Genomic DNA, 22,471 nt, shown 5'->3' on the forward strand with positions numbered 1-22,471 from the left:
TTTATCTATAGATCATTTAGCTCATAAGTTACATAATTTCACAAGAGTGGATAATTTCTATTATTTTTTTGAGGAATTAATCTGATATTAAACTCCACAGCTTGAGAAAAATATTTTTTCTACACAGTGAGAAAATTGCACTCACCAGCATGACAGATTTCCTGCAAGTCAGTAATAATCTTATTTTCTGTCAAATCACCATTTCACATTCAAACCGCAACAAAAAGCAGATTCCGTCTTCAGTTTATATTGTGCCTCCGTCCAGCTGAACGCTACTCTTCCACGCTGAGCACATATTAATGACAGCTGTCTCAGGCATAAGAGAAGATTAACCCCTATTCTTGCACGTATATGCATTTTTAGTAGTAGAAATATTCTGTGCTAAAGTAGGAACCACACCTCCATGTCAGCCAGTGCTTTCTTTTTACTGGAAAGTGCATGCGTGCCAGTTTTCACGGAAGCCTGGAAAACTCAGGCTGGTATCTGTTTGTGGGTAGAATGGGATAATACTCTTAAGTGCTTTAATGGATATTTGTGTAACCTCATTATATTTAGAAATAGCGACCACCTTACTAAGTTCTTGGTGAAACTAAAGCTTTTCTTCGCTAAATGCTTAACAATTCCCATGAATATACTAATTTCAGCCTAATTTACAAAGTTTTATTAAGACATGCCATTATGTTTTATTTTAACAGGAGCTCAGCTACGATAATCAACACAAGGTACTTTGATTTTCTTTCTAGAACAGCCACGGTACAGATTAAACTGAATGCATTAATGGATTATAGGACTGCGCTTTTTTTTCTCTCCCCCACATTTGACTTGCACTTCTCCACACTCACTTGGATGATGTAGCAGGATTACAGCAGACGACTGCAAATACGTTTATCACAAGTGATCAAGAGACTACATGGGCAGGATTGAGAACCTGAACGCCAACGAGACAATCGAAACCAATGTGAGAAAAATGTTCGGCATGCTATCGCACATGCAGATTTGCAATGAAATCTGTGTGCTCGTATATTTACCCACTTTATCAGGCTGTTCCTTTTTTGATATCACAGATGTAATCCCCCACTGGGTCAAAAGTGAGTGGCACAGGGGGAGGGGGGAGCCAAAAGTATGGCAGGGATTCAGATTGTTAATGCAGATAATCCTAACAGTGTCACTTACAGATATAGCTCTTTATTTCATACTAAATATGTAGTTTACCATTAATATTGTAAACATAGATTAATCCATAACATAGTTTTGATTTAGTTTGTGTTGCTCTTTCTCTTAGGGGAATATTTATGTTTTCGTCACACTTTAACATATTGCCCTTTAAAAAGAGCCAGTAGATTTAATTGCCGTTTACCATACATTTTAAGCACAGTTTGGGATTCTTTCCTTCACAAAGGATTATCTGAGGAGTTTGTCCTTTTCACTCTTGCCCCATCTGATCTTAACGTGATGCTTCTTTGATGGTGGTTTGCACTTTGTGGACTAACTCGGATCTGCCATGCGATTTGCAAAATTGCGTATGGGCTATATGGATTAGAACGTCAGGTTGCTAGGTTAAAGTGGGATGTTGCTTTCCTGCGTCCACAAATAACCAACAATCGTCCTGTTTACAAAAGAAGACATCAAAGTGTTTTACGACTTACTAATAGAAGAGCTATGGGTGGAAAGCTGTTTGATATATTGAAATTATGATTGGTCTGGCCATAGATGGGTTGGTTGATGTTATCCAGAAACGGTTAACAGACACCTTACATAACAGAAACAACCATCATTTGAGCATGTAAAAGATACATGGTATTTCTGACTAATTTGTTAATAAATTTGTGAAATAATTGTGTTTTCTGGGTATTAATTTTCAAAAATTACATCACTTTATAATGTAAAGTGTTGACTGTCCAAACGAGAAGAGTTCAAATTCAAACAGAAACTATTTTATAGGAAGTGTTCAAGAGAATCACCCAAAGGAAAATTTACCCCACAACTTTATATACAATGTTTATTTTAAATGTACTTGAAGTCCGTGATTATTTCCTAAGGTGTTCTTGTAGCAACTTTCAAACACTTTTTTAACTAACAAACTTCCTCTCTATAGCTCTACCTCCCCGCTGCCACTCCACCACCAATACCTGGGACACAAAAAGAAATATGTGGCTCAAAAGTCACAAGACCATATGAGGAAGAAAGTAAATATTTAATGTTTGTTCCTTCTTCTCTTTATGGCTGGTGGCAGCTTTTAGCTGTCTGCACACACATTTGCTATAAACAACAGGAGGAGAACAGACAGGAAACGGGAAGATTTCAGCTGTCTGAATGTTTCTGAATGCAAAGGTAGTTTTGTTTTTCTGTATGTGAGAGTAATTTGCAGTTTAACAGAAACATTGTATAGAAAAAAAAATGTTTTGCTTTCAGTTAGCTGCTTGGGCCTTTGAAAGGTTTTACACCAAGCTCAAAGGCTTAAACGTATTGTCTGAGTGTTTGATTTTGAAATTCACATCTGTCAAAAGTAACAGTCGGTAAACATCAGCATGCTCAAGTGAGTCAACCTGAAACTTAAAACATCCGCAGCACTTTTTCAACATTTGGCAGACATAGACATGAGAAAAGAACAAAACAGTTCATGTACATTGTAAAATCTAGCAAGTTGTTTCAAATGAAAAACTGGAATGCTCGATAAATTTGAAATAATTTACAAAAGAAGTTGTTGAACCATTACTTGTTTCTCTTTAAAAAAATGATGCACTGTGTGTGTGTGGGGGTGGAGGGGGCGCGTGGGTGTGCGCGCGTGCGCATGGGTGTGCGTGTGTGTATTTTATTGATTGGATTTAATAATAAAACAAACTCCCTGGAGTTGTGCCAAACAACAAAAATTATTTGCAAGCTTTTTGAGTAAGTTACTTTAAGTTGGAGTAATAATTTTCTTTAGTCTGCTAATTATTTTCTTCCTTACAAATCTGGTAAACTTAGTAAAATGTATTGGTTGCTTGAAAATGGTGTTTTGTGAGAGATTGTGGGTTTTTGGGCCAATTAGGACCATTTGTTACCGCTATAAACAGGCGAGAGCTTGATTTGTTTTACTAGTAATGAGTCAGACTTTTTCCCATTTGCTGTTGGACTCCATCAGGCTCACCAATTCTGTTTATAGCTTTAATAGACATAAATCACTTGTCCAGTTAATCAGGTTTTGGTCAGATGAGAGCCCTCATGATCAGACCCAACATTGCAGAACAAGAATGCGTTTGAATGGAACTCGGTTGAATTGAAACAGAGTGGTATGCAAAAAAACATCAATTGAATTAGTTTTGTGAAGATTGGAGTTGCAGACTCCTGCATATGGTCAAGTGAGTTTTTGAAAAAAGGGGAACTGCAATTTGCTCAAGAAAAGATCACAAGTGTTTATCCGTTTAGGGTTTTAGTTCATGTCTCTTACGTTTCTCAATAATGCTGAAAGCTAACATGTGTTGGATATCACCAGTGGTGGAGAAAGTACTCAAAAAATGTCCTTAAGTAAAAGTACAAATACACAGATAAAAATGTACTCAAGTAAAAGTCAAAGTACCACATTAACATTTGTACTTAAGTAAAAGTAAAAAAGTACTGGCTTTTAAAAATACGTAAGTATTAAAAGTAAAAGTAAAAGTAAAAGACACACAAATGAGGACTATGCAGTTAAGCTGGTAAGCAATCATTGGATTGCTTACCATTGCTTGACATTGATTAGAGCAATGTCAATAATTATTCCATTGTAAGATATTAATATATATATATATATATTACTTGCTGAATGCATCACCTAATCCCTAATACAATATCATTAAGTGAATCGATTGCATTTAATTTTAATACATTAGAAATGTGCCATTTTAATGAACAATGCCACAGATAAAGCATGTTGTGGAAACATCTTGTCTCCTGTCCTAACAGCATGAACTTCACTTTTTTTTGCCACCAGTGGCATTTATTTTTAAAGAAATCCAACGGAAAGGGGATGGAAAGAAGGTGGGTGGGGGAGGAGATGCAACCAAAGAGCCAGTAGCAGAGTTGTAGTCAAGACCGCCTACCCAAGACCAAGTCAAGACCAGCACCCTGCGCTACATGACAGAAAAATTAAGTTTTACATATCAAAATTGCTTCTCAAATTGATCTGAAAGATCCACATTCCCATAAAACACCTAGATATTAAATACTTAGAGCTGAAATRAATTTAATCAGTAAAGATCCGTCCAGAAGAATCGGATCGTTCCTGAATGTCATATCAATGCAGACTTTGGTCACAGCGTTGTCCCATATTTGCGACACCTCAGTCAACACCTACACACAATAATTCAGCGCATAGTGACAACTTTGTTTCATTGCAGATGCAACATGTGTCTCTGTACAGCTAGCTTTGCTAGCATCACGTCCACAGATCTTACCTTTCTTTAAGCTTTCCTTCSAAGTGAYGCTAAAAGTTGGACAAAGTCCCCACCGTCTGTGAAAGCAAAGCGCTGCTTATTTTACATGTCGCCATATCTATGATTTATGCAGCGCTATTATTACTGACGATTAGACCGACATCTTCTCCCGCTCAGAGGAAACCACTGCGCATGTCTTGGAGCTCGTGCGAGTAAAGGTGGATGCGATGGCTGACAACAGACACGTAAGTCACGTTATTGCTCGGATTTTACGGCGCCACCTCAAGTCCCTGAACTTCACAATATAACGGAAAAAATTAGCAACGCGACTTGGATGTAACGAGTAACGCGACACTTTAGTAGAAATGTAGTGAAGTAGAAAGTAGAGATACTTACTGTAAAATGTAGTGGAGTAAAAGTAGAAAGTACCCATTATTAAATCTACTTAAGTATAGTACAGATACACGAAAATTGTACTTAAGTACAGTAACAAAGTACTTGTACTTCGTTACTTCCCACCACTGTATATCACCCACTTGGTTCATGATTCGTGAAAGACCAATGTATCTCAGTCGCGGCCTTGTCTTTGTGGGTTCATGATGGAACCATTTTTTTAACATATCTACTGTCTACCAAGAGGGAAATTGATCAATGTATTTCAATACACAACGTATGCGAGCAGAAATGCTTTGAGGAGAAATTTGTCAGATTTAATGAGTCGACTGGCCCAAACACGCATATTCAGGCTGTCTTCAGAAAACAGCATAGTTTCAATTATATTTAGCAATATTATGAATATCTATCTCCACAATTTATCAAAATACTTTACAACATTAAAAATAAACCAAAATTCACTGGGTTAAGAGCATGGAAAAGGTTCAACTACAGTTGTGAAACAGGAGACGTGAAGGGCTAAAATGGCAATGTGTGGGTACAAAATTATGGGGTGGTTTTAGTGCCATAATTATGATTATTGTGCAATTTATGGTACTAAAATCATGCCATATGTTCTGGTTCCATATTATAACACAGTTTTAGTGCTATATTTAAAACTATTGCGCGCCCAACAGAGGCTAATTACTTGTCACAGAGCACTATATCCTTTCCATAGCCAGTTACTGATCTGATTAATGATAGATCGGCACTGTTGAGTGAGTAGCTAATGCTATCTGTGCTAATAGGGGAAGCAGAGGAAGAAGCCAATTCGGTTAGTGACCAGCCTAGGCATGCTAGTCACTAGCCTCTCTAAAGTTATATAGTCTCCTTCTCATTTGCCAGCCGCTCAGTTACCAGTGCCGACATATCATTAATCAGATCAGCAGCTGGATTCGGTATGGATATAGCCTCCTGTGTCAAGGAAGTAGCCACAGCTGAGAGCGCAGTAATTATGGCACTAAAACCATGTCATACAATGTAGAGGTATGAATTATGTGTATGGACAAAATACTGGAATTTTCCATCTTTATTACTGAACTTTTGTTTCTCAGTTGCCTTGATTTGTTTGAGTAAAAGGCAAAGATGACTAGAAGTTGAATTTAAGGGGCTTTTTTTTGCCAACTTAAATCAATCAACGTAACTAAATAATATTAGCTAATCCATTAACCCATAAATCTAAATTTAACCAAAACAAGCTGTTCAGTTTCTAAAGAGAACATTACTAAGAATAGCTTTTCTTCATTTATATCACGATTTTGTCTTTTTTGTATAGCATTTTCCTTAACCTCTCTCAATTTTAAATTCAACAATTTTAATAAGTGCTAAAAATGATAAATAAGCCTATCTGCAATGTAACTTGTGACTAATGACACCACACAAAACCTTTTTACAAACATAATCGGGCTTAGATTGGACTTTATGCCCCTTATACTGCCTGGTAATGATCTCCTGTTGTGCGACGTGTGCAAGTGTAGGATTGTTTAAACTGTAGCCGCTAGAGGGATACATATACGCTTCACAAACTCTAAACATCATCGTATCACTGTGTACCGCGAAGGGAACCGTCAGTGAGAGTTGGCTACCTGTGTGACTTCCCACTATGAAAACACGCGCACTCTCTCTCTCACACACACACACACACACACGCACACAAAACGTGCATGCACAGCACAGCACACACACACACACGCATGCACACAGAAAGCCCCGGAACGTTTGAAACATGACTTGTTCTTTAACTGAGTTTTGAGAGTAGCTGGATGCGGACGTCGGGCTCCGACTCCTCCAAGTGTAGGCTATCTGCTTCAGGCAATCAGTGAGGACCGCGATTGGTTAGTGTTGCAGCTCTCTGTCCCTCTGCCTCTCCTGCGCCTTAACTGATATATGATAGTGAATTTCAACTTTTGTACTGCTACACAGACTAAAAGGGAAGTTCTGTTTTTTTTTTTTAATTTTGTTATTATTATTATTTCATTTTTGATCTCCATTTATCTCCCTTTTTTCTGTAATAAATATGAGAGGTCGGGTGGCTGTCACTTGGAATGTGATAGGCTGTGTGCCATTTCTTATGCTGTTTTACGAGTAGGATAAGGAAACAACAAAAAGGTGTGACAAGAGGTTGGCGGACAACTGTGGATTTCTACGAGTTACTCCTACCTTCCAAAGGGACTGAGGGGGGCATCGGCCAGACCCCCCTCTTGATTGATTAGTTATTAGTCATCCCCTTGGCTAAATGGGACCCACTGAAAAGAACCCGTGGAACACATACATGAATGAAATATTCCTGTGTCCCCTGAATGTCTCCAGAGTAGTTTTGCTTAAGAGAGGGGGTCGTGGCTTAGCAATATAAAGAGGGAAAAACAGCATAGCTTTATGGGTTTATTTAGACAGTTTATACGGTTTGACATTCTGCCGCTGTAAAAAGAGAGAAAGGAAAAACTCGGGAGGATCCTAAACAGAAGAACATTTTGGACATTTATATTTGTTCATTTTTTTTTTTACTTGTTTATTTTCTTTTTCCTTTTACCTCTTATTTTTGATTTTTCTTTTTTTTCTTCTTTTTTTTTTTTTTTTTTTTTTTTTAGCTTTTGTCCGAAAAATGAAACTTTGGACATCACCCTGGGTGTCTTGCCTGGTGATCCTCATCCTGTGTTTTGGATCAGAGTGCGGGACAGTCCGGAGAAAAGGGAGATCCAAGAGGGAGCTGGTGCGCATTAGGGAGGCGAGAGCCACCATCCCAGGGGCTTGTGCCACACGTCTGCCCCGGGGCAAGCGGTCTTTACCCGGGCTGGAGCGACGGGTGCTCCGCCAGCGCCGGCGCTCCTCTCACGCGGAGGAAGACTCTCCAGAACGGGGGAAGGCTGTTTATTTTACCGGTCGGGGAGATCAACTGCGTCTGAAGCCCGGCGTGGAGATACCGAGAGGGAACTTTACTCTGGAGATGTGGATCAAGCCAGAGGGAGGTCAGCGATCGCCCACAGTGATAGCAGGTAGAATTTCTATCTTTTTTATTATCATTTTAAGTCACTTGTGAGAGTTGGAAGTGGATTAATGTATTGTTGTTTTTGGGCTGTTTTCCAAAAGAAGCAACGCGCAGAGTTTAAAATGAGTTAATTTATCAGACTAGACAATGATGTAATGCTCTGAAAAGTGCAGCGGATATTTTAGGTAACGCACCGGATACTTTTTTTTTTTTTAAATATATATATTATTATTGCATTAAAGTTTGCCACCTTGTAGGGAGAACATTAGTTTGACAAGATTTTCCTTTAAGCACAAATTTATTTTTGGTCTCTTATTAATCTGTATATCCATGATTTGTCCTATAAGAAACCTTAAAGCCTATAAAGAAAATATGGACATCAGTTATAGGCTACTGCATCTTTGACCAGCAGCTGATGTCACTGTGCGTAAAATGTAATTTCTCTGAGCCGGCTTGGCTATTTTAAAGCTATGATGTAATGGTCAAAACTTTGTGCGCGAGCACGTCACGTTCGGCACAAAACGGGAGAGATCCGTCGGAGGGATATGTGGAGGCGCTCAAAGCTCGCAGCTCACGCCGCAAGCCCGAGTGTCCCCCCTCTCCGCACTCCACCTTCCACCCCCATCACCAAATCGACACCTCTGGATTGGCTACCGGAGTTACGAGATGGGAGACTGCAAGATGTAGGGTTTCCCCTCGTGTGCAGACGTGTAGATGCGCTTTTTTTTTTTATTCCGGAGGCTTTACAAGCGCGCCTTGTAACGCCGACAACTGTGCGAAACAATCGGTTCTAATTTAAGACTCAGTCAGACGGAGGTGACGCATTAATATTCAGCGATAAAGGCAGATGTAGGAGCTCTGTCACTTCAGCAGACGGATCCCTGCCGTCAGGGGAAAAGCTTGCTGTCTAGTGCACACTGCTGACTGCAGCCATGCGTACAGGAGCCCCACAAAAGCGTTAGTACTACATCATTTGTTTTTGACCAATTTTTTTTTGTGCATTATCTTTTTTTACTGACATAAATATCCATCCATCCATCCATTTTCTTTACACCCTTGTCCCTTAGTGGGGTCGGGAGGGTTGCTGGTGCCTATATCTCCAGCTACATAAATACATCTTTTTTTTTTTTTTTTTACCATTCCTTACCGATAGGGAGCGTTGCAAACACAAGTCATTGCTTGCTGTACAGATGTCTGCCGGTGAACTGAGGTGAACTGAATTGAACTCAGTCCTCCTTGCCCTCCTGTAAGCCAGTCTGCATTGAGACGTTCGAAACAATAAAAGAAGATTTACATGCCTCCCCCCCTCTCTTTCCCCCGTCTGTCAGACCCTCAGACCTCAAAACATCCGTCTTCTGTGATCACATAAATACTCAGTGGTGTGTCTCTCTGCCATACAGAACACTTTTACGTAATGTTAGCCAGTTCCGCAAACTCTTGGACGACGAAAAACCACCTCTTGTGAGTCTCAAACGAAGCTGAGGGAGTTGAGGGAAGGACTGCTGAGACCCAAGTGACACTTTGATTTTCCTCAGTACCATATCAGGAACATATGTTGAGTTTATAGAATCTGATGCAAGAGAAACACAAGCTCCAACTTCCAAATGGTTGTCCAAAAACACCCCTGACACAATTTCCAGCTCAAATTGAGCATCTGTGCAAATAAGGTATGAAATCACTTTATTTCCTGCAGGTGTTGTCGTTGTTGTGCCCAGCCCCCTCATCTTGTTCTGGCTCCTCCTGACTAGAGATTAGTATTTATGCATAATCTATGTGTGCATTTTCAAGACTTAGGTCCATCAGTGCCCAAGAAAGGCTACTCAAAAGGCAACAAAATACAATAATCAAACAAGTTCAGCAGAGCCTAATCTTTTAATTCTAATTCAGCCCACAAAAATCCGACTGCCTCTAAAAATACTCTAACCCCTTGTTTTGATCCCAGCACGGTGTTGTTTGTGGCTGCTGCTTTTTTTTTCTTTAACTGTTATTGACCACTGCAATATCTGTTTACTCCTTTTTTTCCCTCCTCCAGAATGCATTTTGTTACATCAATGCTTACGGTGATGTTTTCGCTGACCTTTGGAAAGCTTGTTTTCAACTTATGGATGCATGCTGACTTAACTGGTTTCTCAAATGCACAACAACCCTCATCAGTAATTTTTCCAGTTGAGTTTGTAAGTTACATTTAAGTAGAAAGCTCTGCAATCTGATAGGATGTAGGTGACAGTAATGTTTACCAGCTCTACATGCAGTATTTGCTGTTACTGTTAAAAGTGAGGACATGTTCATTTTTAATAATCATAATAAAATAAAAATACATTTAAAACTAGCACAGTGCTTTTCAAAAATAGTCGTGCCTCTTGAAAATTTCCGCCACATGCTTCAATGTTTTTTTTTTTTTTTTTTTTGCATGTAAACGAACAACATGAATTAGTGGATAAAAGGTCGAGCAGAGAGAATGGGATGCATGGCTTTCAATATTTTTATTCAAAGATCAATGTGAAAATATGGCATACATTTGTACTCAGCCCTTCGAACTTTGCACAAAGTTGACCCAGTTTTAGGTTTTGTTCGGCCTCTATCAGAATTTATTCATCCACCCATCTTATGATCTACTCTAACCTGCTTCCCTGGCCTTCCCACAACATGATACTGCCAATGTTATTCATGGCAGTGGAAACAGGATGTTTAGGGCGATTCACAGTGTTGGTTATCCACCACAAGCGGTGTTTTGCATGCAACACAAAAAGTTAAAGTTTCGTCTTATCAGACTAGACTGCCTTAATCCACACCTTTTGCTATGTCTCTTACATGGCCTGGGGAAAACTGCAAACAGTATTCCTGATGGCTTTTTTTTATTATTATTAAAGGCTTTCTTACTGCTTCTGTTCTTCTTGCTGCCAAACCTGTGGAGTGCACAGTTTATAACTACCTCTAAACCAATTCTGCCTTGCTAGTTGTGGATCTCTGCAGAGTTACCATGGTTCTCTTGTTTGTGTCTCTAATTAATGCTCTTCATCCTCTGATAAATAGCCATGCCTAAGGTATCTCTTGTGCCGTATTTATTCCGTTTTTGCACAGTAGAATGAATAGTGCTCCATGATATATTCAAACCCTGTTACATTGCTATAAAACCTTTCTTAACGTTTCTCCACCACTCCATCTTTCACTGGTGCGTTTGTTGGTTTCTAAATGTTGCTTAAAAACCTCTTAACTGTTGAACCAGTGACTTCATGGACCCATTGACTAACATGTAAGCCTTTTGATGGTGACAGCGTGCCACTTTAAGACAACATTCTAAGCAATATGGCATAAAACCAAGTTAGTCAAGTTATGTTTGTTAAAGTAATGTTTATGAATAAAAAGTTTGAATGCCCAGACCTGATATGTGTCTTTCTCCTTAAGGAGTAGGGTTTCATATTACATTATCTGATGATGATGCAGAGTGACAGGGGTTTTCTAAGATGCCCCTAGCCCAGTAGGATTATATTGATTATGGCGATGATTTCCCATGCAGTCCTGTCTGATGGCTTGAAAGTCACATGCATCCAGCGTGGCCTGGCACACAGAGTACTTGAAACTTTTATTTCTGTTGACTTTGATGACTATGGATTTGAGCAAATGAAAAATTCACGGAACGTTACATTTGAATATTACATGGAACCAGTACCTTTTTTAAAAAAACAAAAATGCTACACAAATGTATGTTGATTTTTGCACATGGACCCATTGATAGGGTTATAGTGTGTGCTTACTTTTGACTCTTTTTGCATGAATCACTGCATCAATGTGGCACAGCAAGGAGGTGAACAGCCTGTGACTATGCTGATGAGGTGTTAAGGAAGCTCAGGCTGCTTCATTGATGGCCCCCAGGTTGTCATCAATATTGAATGTGGAAACTTCACACTGGACTTTGAGCAATTTAAATTACAGTGGTCTTCTATTTTCCTCCAGATTCTGGCAACTTTATTTCCAAACATTTACTTCAATCTGAAAAGAGGACTTTGGACAACTGGCCAACAGTCCAGATGTTTTTTTTTTCTTAGCCCAGGTGAAACACCTCTGGCACTATGTAGTTAAGCAGCCTCCTTTACACAGGGAATGCTACACTTGTAGCCCTTGCCCTGAATATGCCAGTGGGTGGTTGATAGCTTCTGCTGAAGTAGTAACTACAGCAGCAATCCACTCTATGTGAATCTACCCCACATGCTGGAATGAACTTTGCTTGCCATAAATTTAAGGCTGCAGTTATCCTTGTTCCTTGTGCACCTTCTTCTGTTATGCCTTTTCCTTCCACTTAATTTTCCATTAATATGCTTGGTTAGAACACTCTGTTAACAGCCAACTTTGTTAGCAATGGCCTTTTTGGCGTACTCTCATTGTGGAAGGTTCCAGTGACTGTTAATTTGTACTTTTTGTAATTTCCCATGTATTTGCATAAGGAACAAAAGTTACCTCTAGGAAACTATACACACACAAATTCTCACAATACACAGAATGACCCACAACTGGGACATCAAGTTCTGTATCCAAGTGTTATGCAAACTCTGTTGTTCCCTATTAGTCTTTGCATCCGGGTCATTCTGGGCTATCCCGCATCAAAGAAGAGGAAAAAAGAAAAGAATCACCAAAGAAATGGTGGCAATCTTCCATGACCTGTTGGAAGCAATTATATGCAGATGCTAGCAGATAATTGCTGTGATAAGAGATATATCTTGGTGCTTTCACCCAGTGTGAAGGTATAAACAAAAAACATTGAAATGATACCCTAGCTTGTTTTTATGCCCTCCTCCATTCTCAGAAAGTGTCAAGGTGATCTTATATGAATTTAATTGTGACACTAAGAGGGAGATAAATAAATTTGAGATTATGATTAATAAACTGCTCTAGAATTGTCAAAACATTTGTGGACATAGTTTTGCCTCAGCTAGAAGTTTTAACTTTGTTGGAGTATTGCATCCTTACAGGGTTGTGCTAGGTGCTGACAGAAGGAATTTCAGTGTGCATGTTATTTTATTTAAGAGTTTTAGTCACTTTTCTTTAGACACAATTGAAATAAGTCAAGTTAATGACATTTTTCTAATTCTTACTTTTGACCTTGTTTTTGGCCAATATTTTCCACTATTTTCTCCTCAAATTGCTCTGAAAAGACCCTTGCTCTCAGAGCCGGAGCATTTAAAAAGTAAACGAGTCTTAATTATTCCCTTCCTCTCTGCTTTTTATCAAGTCCCTGTGACATTTTTCATTGTGAGTGCATGTGTGCTTTTTGACTCTGTCATCTTTACCTAGTGTGTTGGTATGGGAAGAAAAAATCAAACAAACAAAAGGAAATTACTGCCTGGGTTCATGCATCCATATGTGTGTCAATTGGGGGACACAAATGTGCTTTAACTTATCTGCTCAAATACATATTTGTCAGGTCTTGATTATTCATACATATATGTGTGTGTGTGCGTGTCTGCGTGTGTGTGATTGTGTGAGTCCTGGTGCCCACAGTGTTAGGTCTGGAGAAGTGCAGTGCACTGGATTAATTGGGCATGGCAGAATTATGACAGCTGTTTACACAAGAAACCCTATGAGGACTTTAGCACACCTTTTAGCTCTGAGTACACAATGTGACAGATGGAAGGTTTTTCCTTCCAGCATTTTGGAAGCTTGAACACATCCACCTGAGGATTGACCTTGATGTTGAACTCAACCCAATGTTTTGAGGATTTGTGTACTAAATTCCAAGTTAATGGATGTATACTGTTGTGTGTATTTAATTAGAAACAGGTCAAAGTAGCTAGATGTCTCTGCACCATTAGCCAGCCTGTTAATACCCTTAGTCTCAAATTGTGGTACATGTACCACTGGTGGTACTTGGAATGGGTTTAGTGGCATTCCAGAGAAATGTTGGTATTACGTATCTGCAAGGCAAATTCCCAGGACTCCCAGTTATTACTATAGTCTGTTTTGGGGAGCTTTCTTGTTTCTCATTCAGATACATTAATGATGGATTAATGAACCAAAACTTTTACATCAGTTTTTTTTAACAGCAATAAGCTACACAGCTACATTAAATTAACTTCACCCCTGAAATGATGACAAATACCATAAGAATCTTGTAGCTCCAGATATTAACCATTCAACGACATGATATCAAGGGGAACCAGATGCTCTTAATTGTGTGTCCTAGTACAACTTGTATACTCTATTTAAAAACTATGTCCAAATATAAATTAAAACATGCTTAACAAATATATTGACTCCTTTCAGTTATTTTTACACAATGGTTTTATTCATTGACAAAATCAGCCTAAATCTTTAGTTTAGTTTAAATATGTGTACTGTTTAAAATCCAGCAAATATTGATAAAATCAACTTTCTACCAGAAAGTTAGCTTTTTTATAGCTAGTTTCTCAGAAACATTCTGAAAAATGTAGCAAACTGCGATTTTTGTGCACCTTTACATTCCTACTGCTACATTCCTAGTTCTATTGGATTTTGGAAATGGGGATTGTGAGAAACCACTAACTTTTAGAGTGCAGATTTTGACTTCTTGGACCACTCATTTCTATTGCATAACATAGCAAGTGCTGAAATGGTGCTTATTTAATGAAGCTTAACAACCACTAACTTAAAAATATAATTATAATAAGAAATTAAGTCATCAAGGTGGGCATGTGCTCAAGCAAAGATGTAAACATTGTTGTGATCATCAGCTTTACTCTATATAAAGGTATGATAGGCAAGTATGCAAGGTATTTACAGAAATCTCAAGTGCTGATCTCAATGTTACCTGTTAAGAACAGTTCATAGCTCTTGGAACTGGGTGTGTGGGTCAAAGATTGAGTGTCTCTTTGTGGGTAGGAATAATTACTTGAAAGCCCATGAAGTGCCTCAAGAGCAGAGTCCAGCTCTATCACCTGTGAACACACCATTTCCAGTCTCTGAAAAGAACCTTTTTAAGGCATTTCAGCAGGCCCTAAGCTAACAAACAAACAGTAAGCATTCAGAGATCCCCTAAGAAGTAAAAACACATTACCATCCCGAAGCTGACAGGCAGGGTCCAAGTGAAACAGGAAAAAAGTGTTTCGGTGCCTCTGCAAAAACAAGGCCTTAGCAGAAAACTAGCTGTTTCTGGCAACCCCCACTGGCAGGAGATGTTGCATGTACAACTTTCAATGTACTCAATGTTAACATAAACATAAATATATACAGGGGACATTTCCATGGGGTCTCCCTTAGTTAAACATACACTTCCACCTAATTTCCAGGATAGCACAGTTTTAGATATCAAAAGGACCAATCATGGCAAAACCCTTCTTTTGAATGTTACCAAAATGTTTGGATTTTCTCTAGAAAAATACCTTGAAATCAATTCAACAATTATTTATTTTTACAGAAAAATCAATCACACCTCTATTTTAGATTTACACATAGCCCCAGAAATAAGACAAACATATGTTAATTTACCTTTGTTTCCTTCTCTTTCCAGGCCTGTACGACAAATGTTTCTACGCCTCCAGTGACAGAGGTTGGCTGCTTGGGATCCAGGCTGTTAGCGAACATGGAAACCGCGATCCTCGGTTCTTCTTTTCGCTCAAAACTGACCGCGCTCACAAAGTGACCTCCATCCACGCTAATGTTCGTTATGTACCTAAGCAATGGGCATACGTGGCGATCACATATGATGGTGTGTACATGCGGCTGTTCGTCAACGGGGCCCAAGTTGGTGTTAGCCGAGAGCAGTCAGGTGATGTCTTCAGTCATATGACCAAAAAGTGCAAAGTGCTCATGATTGGGGGGAATGCACTGAATCACAATTACAGAGGGGCAGTAGAAAAGGTGGGTTTGTGGAGGCAGGCCCGTGGACAGAGGGATATTATCAGGGATATGCAGGGCCATGAACATCCCAGAGATCTACCTCACTTGGTCATACACGAAAACTTTGAACACCCAGGCCGCAAGTGGTTGACAGTTAAAGATGGCAATTTTCCTCAGCCAGAGAAGCAAGGCCTTGGACAAAAAGAATATCTAGGCACCGACGGCATGGGAAATACTGAGGGATTATTGGACACAACTCTAGAACCTCCAGCTTGTGGCCAAACTGTGTGTGACAATGTTGACGTCATTAAAAACTACAACCAGCTTTGGACTTTCCGTCAGCGAAAGGTAGTCCAGTATCGTGTTGTAAATATTTGGGATGATGAAAGGAAGAGACCAACTGTATCAGACAACCAAATTATCTTGCAACACCAGAAGCTGAATGATGCCTTCAATCCCTACAATATATCCTGGAATCTCAGCATTCATAATGTGACCAGCTCCTCCTTACGTGACCGCTTGATTCTTGCCAACTGTGATATTGGCAAAATTGGCAATGATGAATGTGACCCTGAATGTAACCATCCACTGACAGGGTTTGATGCAGGTGACTGTCTGTTTGGGCATCCAAGCAACTGTCCTAATCACAAACTGGGAAATGGAGTATGTGACGCTGAATGTAACTGCGACACTTACTTTTATGATAACGCCGATTGTTGCAATCCCAATGTGACGGATGTGACCAAGACCTGCATCGACAGCTCCTCTCCACACAAGTAAGGACCTTGTTTTTAAAGTTTTTATACTGTTAACATATTTGTCCGTTTTTTTTTTTTTTTGGAAGTTGCTCATGATTTTAATCCACTAAAAAGTTCCAACTAATCACAACATTGTGCTTCATTTGATGAATATTTTTACTGACATTACACAAAGTACACACTAAGGCCTCTAATGACTTTCCTAAATCAAACAGCAATTCTTTTCGTACATGGATCCCTTAGGAAAGGCTTTTTTTGGTCTGGCCTCACTGTTTCCTTACTATTTGGGCTGACGCTTAGAGTAACCCAACTCCCAGCCTGTGTGGCCAGGAAAATCCTCTGGGGTAGCCAGTCTAATCTAGCCTTGGCCTTGTTCAATCAGTGTTCCACACTCAAGCAGGACAAAACAAATGCAAGATGATGACTTTCCTGGTAGCAAATATGGAGACCAGACTGTTCATTTCTCTGTCCAATTTTCAACACTTCCCTTCTTTTTTTCCTTCTGTTTTTTATGCCCAGTGGTCTTAATTAAGCTGGCTTAGTTGGAGATTGGAGCTGACTTGGAGGAAGTGATAACTTAAACAGAGTGTAGGTCCATTAGAGGTCAAAAATAAAGGCTAGCATGCCTGTTTCTTGTAACAAATGGGATGATTTCTTAGACACGTTCCCACATGTAAAGGAAGGGGAGTTATAGTTCCCTGAATCCTGGTAACAATGTATTTTCAGAGGAAAACACAAATGCCAGTATTTCTTGTGTGTGATTGAACAAATATTGCATATTTTCCAGGTTATTGGGGTTGCATCCACATACAGAAAAATATTGTTTTTTTACACAACATCAAGGCAATTTCTTGTTTTTGTGGTAAATTTATTGTGGTTACTAGATGTTGAGTAAAGTCCTTAGAGGGAACTGTCTCTGGAATTTGCTGCAATAATTTTTAGCCAGACCTCCAATAGCATGATTGTTTGATTCTTGGTACACTGAAAGTCAGCACACCAAAGTAAGACATTTTTGTGGACAGCATAGCAGACTGTCAGGGGTATTTCAGAAAAAGAACATTAGTTACCAATATTTTAGCCTGTCATGTGAGGACACGTGAAAGACAAAACAAAGTATCTCGCATGTTGTGTTTTTTCCTCTCTTTTTCCTACATGATAATAAGAATAATTAAGATAAGTCTATTTTATCTATAGTTCTGTTTTACAACTTACCATTTAAGTTAAAATGACTACAACTAACTAAAGATTATATCTAATCACAATAACAACAAAAAAAAACCTCTTCACCAACTTAGCCATCAGCAGAAGCTAATTAAGTAGCCATTAACTATTTAGTTAAGATGAACATGCTTGCATTTTTAACATTTAAATGCCCCTTTAGGAATTGAACTTACTGTTTTGTAAAAAAAAAAACAAAGACAGATGCTGCCAAGAAAGAAGCAGAGAAAAATGTCACAAGATTCTTCATCTCAAGAAATAGATATAATCTTCCCAAGTGGTTGCTTATTTTGCTTTGATTATGGAATGTCTGGAGAGAGCTGCACTACAAACAGTTTGACATTCCTCTTTAATTATGGAATTCTTGTTGAACAATGTACTGCATATGCAGGAGAACAATGGCTGAGAGGTCTAACTTTTCTTTCTTTTTTTTTTTTTTACCATTTTTGTGTGATACTCCTCATGTGCAATCTGTGTTTGACAGAACACCAAAGTGTGGACACATCCCATAAACACGAGCAAAGATTTTTCTAGGTCCAAAATAGGGTTATCGAGGTTTGAAGTATATTAATGTGAGGTTTAAGTTGAAGCTAGACAGTCAGTTGTGATCATCAAGACCCAACCTTTGATCATCATAAACGATCATCTAGCAAGGGGGAACAGAATGTATTCTGTCGATAGAGTGCTCCTATGAGATAAACACCACACACACTTTCCATTATCCACATCTGGTGAATGAAAATATTTTACATTGTTTTTAGAAATGTTGACATCCCATGCCTTGTGTTTTCTATGTTCTTTGGTGTTAAAAGCAATCCAAACAGTTTTAGCATCTACTTAAATGTGAGGTCGATTCAATGTTATTATTTTTTTCAACTTTACCAGGATCTGGACTACAACAAATCAGGTCATTACTGCAATTCATCAAAGTGGAATTTGAAACTTCGGTGTAACACCGGGGTGAAGATGAATCAGTATTAATATGACCACGTATTCATATGCACTAATATCTGTAATTTGCTCATTATTTGACCAGAGAAGCCAAAAGCACAGACACCTTTCTTTGACCTTTGTGCAACTTAAAATAAAAATACTTCTAAACAATTCACACACAACAGCAAGACAAATTGATCAAGGAAAATATTGGATCTATTAGAGGCTTATTAGGGTTTGAGTAAAGGAAAGTCTGGCTTGGAATTGTGTTTTTCCATCTGACTCTATTACTCTACGCACCTCATTGGTCGATACCTTTCACTGTGACAGATCAACCTTTGGACCATCCTTACATTTTTCTTTCAATTCTTCTCTGCTGTGAAAAGATCATCTCTAGGGCTCATGGTTTGTTTTCTTTTCCTTTTTGTTGTTTTTTTTTCTTCTTTTTACTGTCAGTCACCCTGTTTCCCATAAAACATAATGAAGTACTTTGCATTAAACAGCAGGACTTGACTCCTCTCTGTTATAATAGTAAAAACACCTGTAGTAAAATTTTCGTCTGTGGTCTCAATTTTGTTGATTTAAGTCTGAATTAGAATTTGTACATAATTAAGGGACTTAAGGGAATGTTGGAATGCAAAGGAGTTACAACAGGCCATGTCAGGACAATATGTTGCCAGATATGGTTGGTGGTCCCTAAAAAATGTGACAAATTAGGGAATTATTTAGCTAAAAATGTAGCCATTGTGGTTCAGAGGTCAGAGAGTTCAACGATGAAGAGGTTCTCACGTTTCTACCTATTTGTGAGAGTTCACCAGGCTAATTTGTTAATTTTGACTCTGAGAGTTAGAAAATATGAAAATGTTCTTGTGTGTTTCTCTAAATTGGGCTTTTGAAGAATCCAACAACAGCGAACATGTTGTCCTTGCAAAGCAAAGAGTTCCCAGAGGACTGTGCTGGAAGGTTAAATAGGAAAGTGCAAGCATAGTAATAAAGCCAGAGATGAATGATGGGTTTAAGGGCTGTGTTGTTGACCAATGTGATGACAGTGGAGCCAAGGGCCCCTCCAATTTCAGAAGTGTTCTTGGCTGTTACACTGTCATTGCAATGCCAGCTCACCTCAGCTTCCATGCTGCCCTAAACATATGTATGCAAGGCAAATTTATAGGCTCATTTGAATTTTATGTAGAGTCAAATGAAGGAAGTTATAGCCCCACATTTAATATGTTTTAGGTGTAAAAGCTTTAAGACGATAGTATAGCCTACTCTATGTATGGCTATCTTGAATTGCCCTTAAGTGAAGCCTTTTTGTAGAGGCTTGATTTGCTTCACACATGTTATCTTTTATACAAAGACAGAAGATAACTACACTTTCCATTTAGAATTTAGTATGTTTGTATCCAGTTCAAAAGTGTTCTCCAGAAAAATAGCTTAAAGTTGTATAAAGGGGCTTCAGTGAGAATGTGAAGCAGATAAGGAATTGTTGGTCGGGATAAGAAGGTTGATACAAAGACTGGATTTTCAAAATAACTGTACTATTGTGATTGTGTGAAGATGAACAATGAAACATTTATCTGCTTAAGTAACGGTGTAATGTAAATTCCCCAAATACACTATTTGAAAACGTGGAACAGATGTCCAAAAGGAATTTGAATTCCTTTGGGACAAGGGGAGGGCAGTGTGAATTGTCCCGCTGCCCTCGCCTTGAATAGCTTCTTGCATGTAGCAGGCACATGGGTGCTAATGAATCAGAAAATATTAGATCCATGTTGACCTCTCCTTTCATTCATTGCTGCCTCAATCATCTCGGCATCAAACTTTCTGATCCCATTCCCCCGACACGCTTGTCCAAAAACTCTGGACAAATATTTTTTGAGGAAATAACGAAATTCCTCAAATTATTGGGAATGGAGACCTCATATTATCTGCTTTCTCCCCTGTCTCTCCCACCCTCTCCTCTTAGACCACACCCCATTGAGGCTACTGTTGTTTTTGCTCAGATCTATGACCGTGTACTATATATTATACCTTTCATCCAAACTTTATGTAATAGGGCATGCTCACCTTTCTTGAGGCATGTCATTATAACATTATTCTTTTATGAGGCACATTCAAACTTGCTTAACCTTATTTTTTGTGGAAAATTTAAAAAAGAAAAATCTTTACAATGCTGTTCTGACTCCCAACTTAATACACTAGCTTACCTTAAGAATACAAATTACATGGCTAACTTTTAAAGACAATTTAGGCACGTAAGCTTTGTTCTGAAATGACAACTATGTTTTTTACTAAATAAAATAATGACTGAAGAAGTCACAAACATTTACAATACAATCTCTTTTTTCTGTGCAATTAACCCTAGGAATAAATCCCAAAGTTTATTTGCTAGCTAAAAAGATGACGATCTTTATGACTTTGGCATTAGGTCTAGTTAGACATTTAGTATTTTCACCCTAGTTTCCACCATTAAATTAGCATCCTAACACATTATTCAAAGTGGTTGTAACCAGTAAAGCAAGTTTTTACAGTCTAACACCCCAAACTGATTCAAGATGTCATTGGAATAGGATTAGAGGCTGGTCTGGCTAAATCTAATAGCAATAGCTAATAGCTTTTTGAAAGGATTTGGTGCAAGCAGTTAAATGTATGCGAAAGGTCAAATCTGAGGTGTTTGTGTTCACTTACAAGGCAAACTTGACTCAGTTGGGCCATAGCATCAGATAGTTTCAATGTTCCAATGGAATGAAAATGGTAATTGTTTTTACTGCAATGAGGAAATCATCAAACACAGTGGGACAGATTGAATACCAGATGGGATTAATTCATCTCATCTCCTTTTTTCCTCCTAGTTCTTGCTGTTTTAAAAACCACCATGTGAGATTTTACGATTGGTAAATGTGTTTACTGAAAGAAAAAAAAGAGCGAGCAGTCCCAAAAGCAACATTGTCATTAAAATTAAATTGTCCTCCCAGGTCTTGTGTTCCCATCAATAAAGTAAATTATTACCAGTGATTACTGTACAGTCATTTATTGAAGGACTGATTATCGAAATAAACACTTCACTCAAAGGCCCGACTGTAATGAGAACCAATATGTATTTATCAAAATAAGTCACAGATCCTAAGTTTTAATGTCTATATTATCCAGATAATTTGTTTGAATATATGTCTTTAACGTCATTAATCCTTTTATTACAAAAAATTAGAATGTTTATGAAAAGTCTGAAAATATATTAGTGCCTTTTTTGCAGGGGTCTCTATAACAGTCCTAATTAGGTTACAATTAATGTCATACAAACAATGGAAAAGAAAAAATATCCTACTTTTGACGTGCTCAACCAGTTAGCTTTTCAATTACAAGATGTCAAATCGGTTCCTCTTGCCTTCATGCATCAGAGCGTCATTATTCATAAGTCAAAATCAAATTTGAATTTTGCAAAAATCTACAACTCGTAACCTTGTAGCAGTTCATAACTCATAGGCATATCTTATTTCAGCTGCTGAGTGTAGGGGTAAATATAAAGAGTACATTTCAGGTTCAACTGACTCACACAAAGGTATAAATCTTTGAAAACAAATCCTTTTATTCTGAATTTACTTGAGCCCACTTAAGAAGGAGAAGTGATATGGAGTTAAACAAAATCAACACCCACTATAACAAATTTATGTTGCGCAACATTAAACATATTACAATAAGAATTCAAATTTATCTTATGACATCAAAGTACAAATTTAGCTTAGGATAAAAACAAAGCAAGAAAGGAATAAAGCATGTTTTCAATCAACGTTAAACTGTGATAAATTCTGTTGTCTGTAGACTGTGTTATTAGTATTACTTGTTATTACTACTATATTCCCTGTCTTAAGGATATGTTGATTGTTAATATGTAAATTTGTTTCAGTGTAGAATGCAGATGGTTTCAGTGCCAGATTGTTTTATCA

The 22,471-nt window shown here is 38.2% G+C and overlaps 1 protein-coding gene across 2 annotated transcripts in view; it reads left to right on the forward strand.

Annotated features, from left to right (window-relative positions):
• Positions 1–6,547: 6,547 nt before the first annotated feature.
• Positions 6,548–22,471, forward strand: part of pappaa (pregnancy-associated plasma protein A, pappalysin 1a) — a 98,727-nt gene continuing 82,803 nt past the window's right edge. Inside the window, exons 1-3 of one of the 2 annotated variants that reach the window (XM_008424379.2) lie at positions 6,548–6,661; positions 7,415–7,819; positions 15,293–16,397. In XM_008424379.2, the coding sequence (XP_008422601.1) occupies positions 7,429–7,819; positions 15,293–16,397 (1,496 nt within the window). In that variant the 5' untranslated portion in view covers positions 6,548–6,661; positions 7,415–7,428. Of the gene's footprint in view, positions 7,820–15,292; positions 16,398–22,471 lie in introns of both variants that reach the window. The other variant, XM_008424380.2, reaches the window with a different exon arrangement.

This window comes from Poecilia reticulata, linkage group LG12, assembly GCF_000633615.1.
Source record: "Poecilia reticulata strain Guanapo linkage group LG12, Guppy_female_1.0+MT, whole genome shotgun sequence".
Lineage (NCBI taxonomy): Eukaryota > Metazoa > Chordata > Actinopteri > Cyprinodontiformes > Poeciliidae > Poecilia > Poecilia reticulata.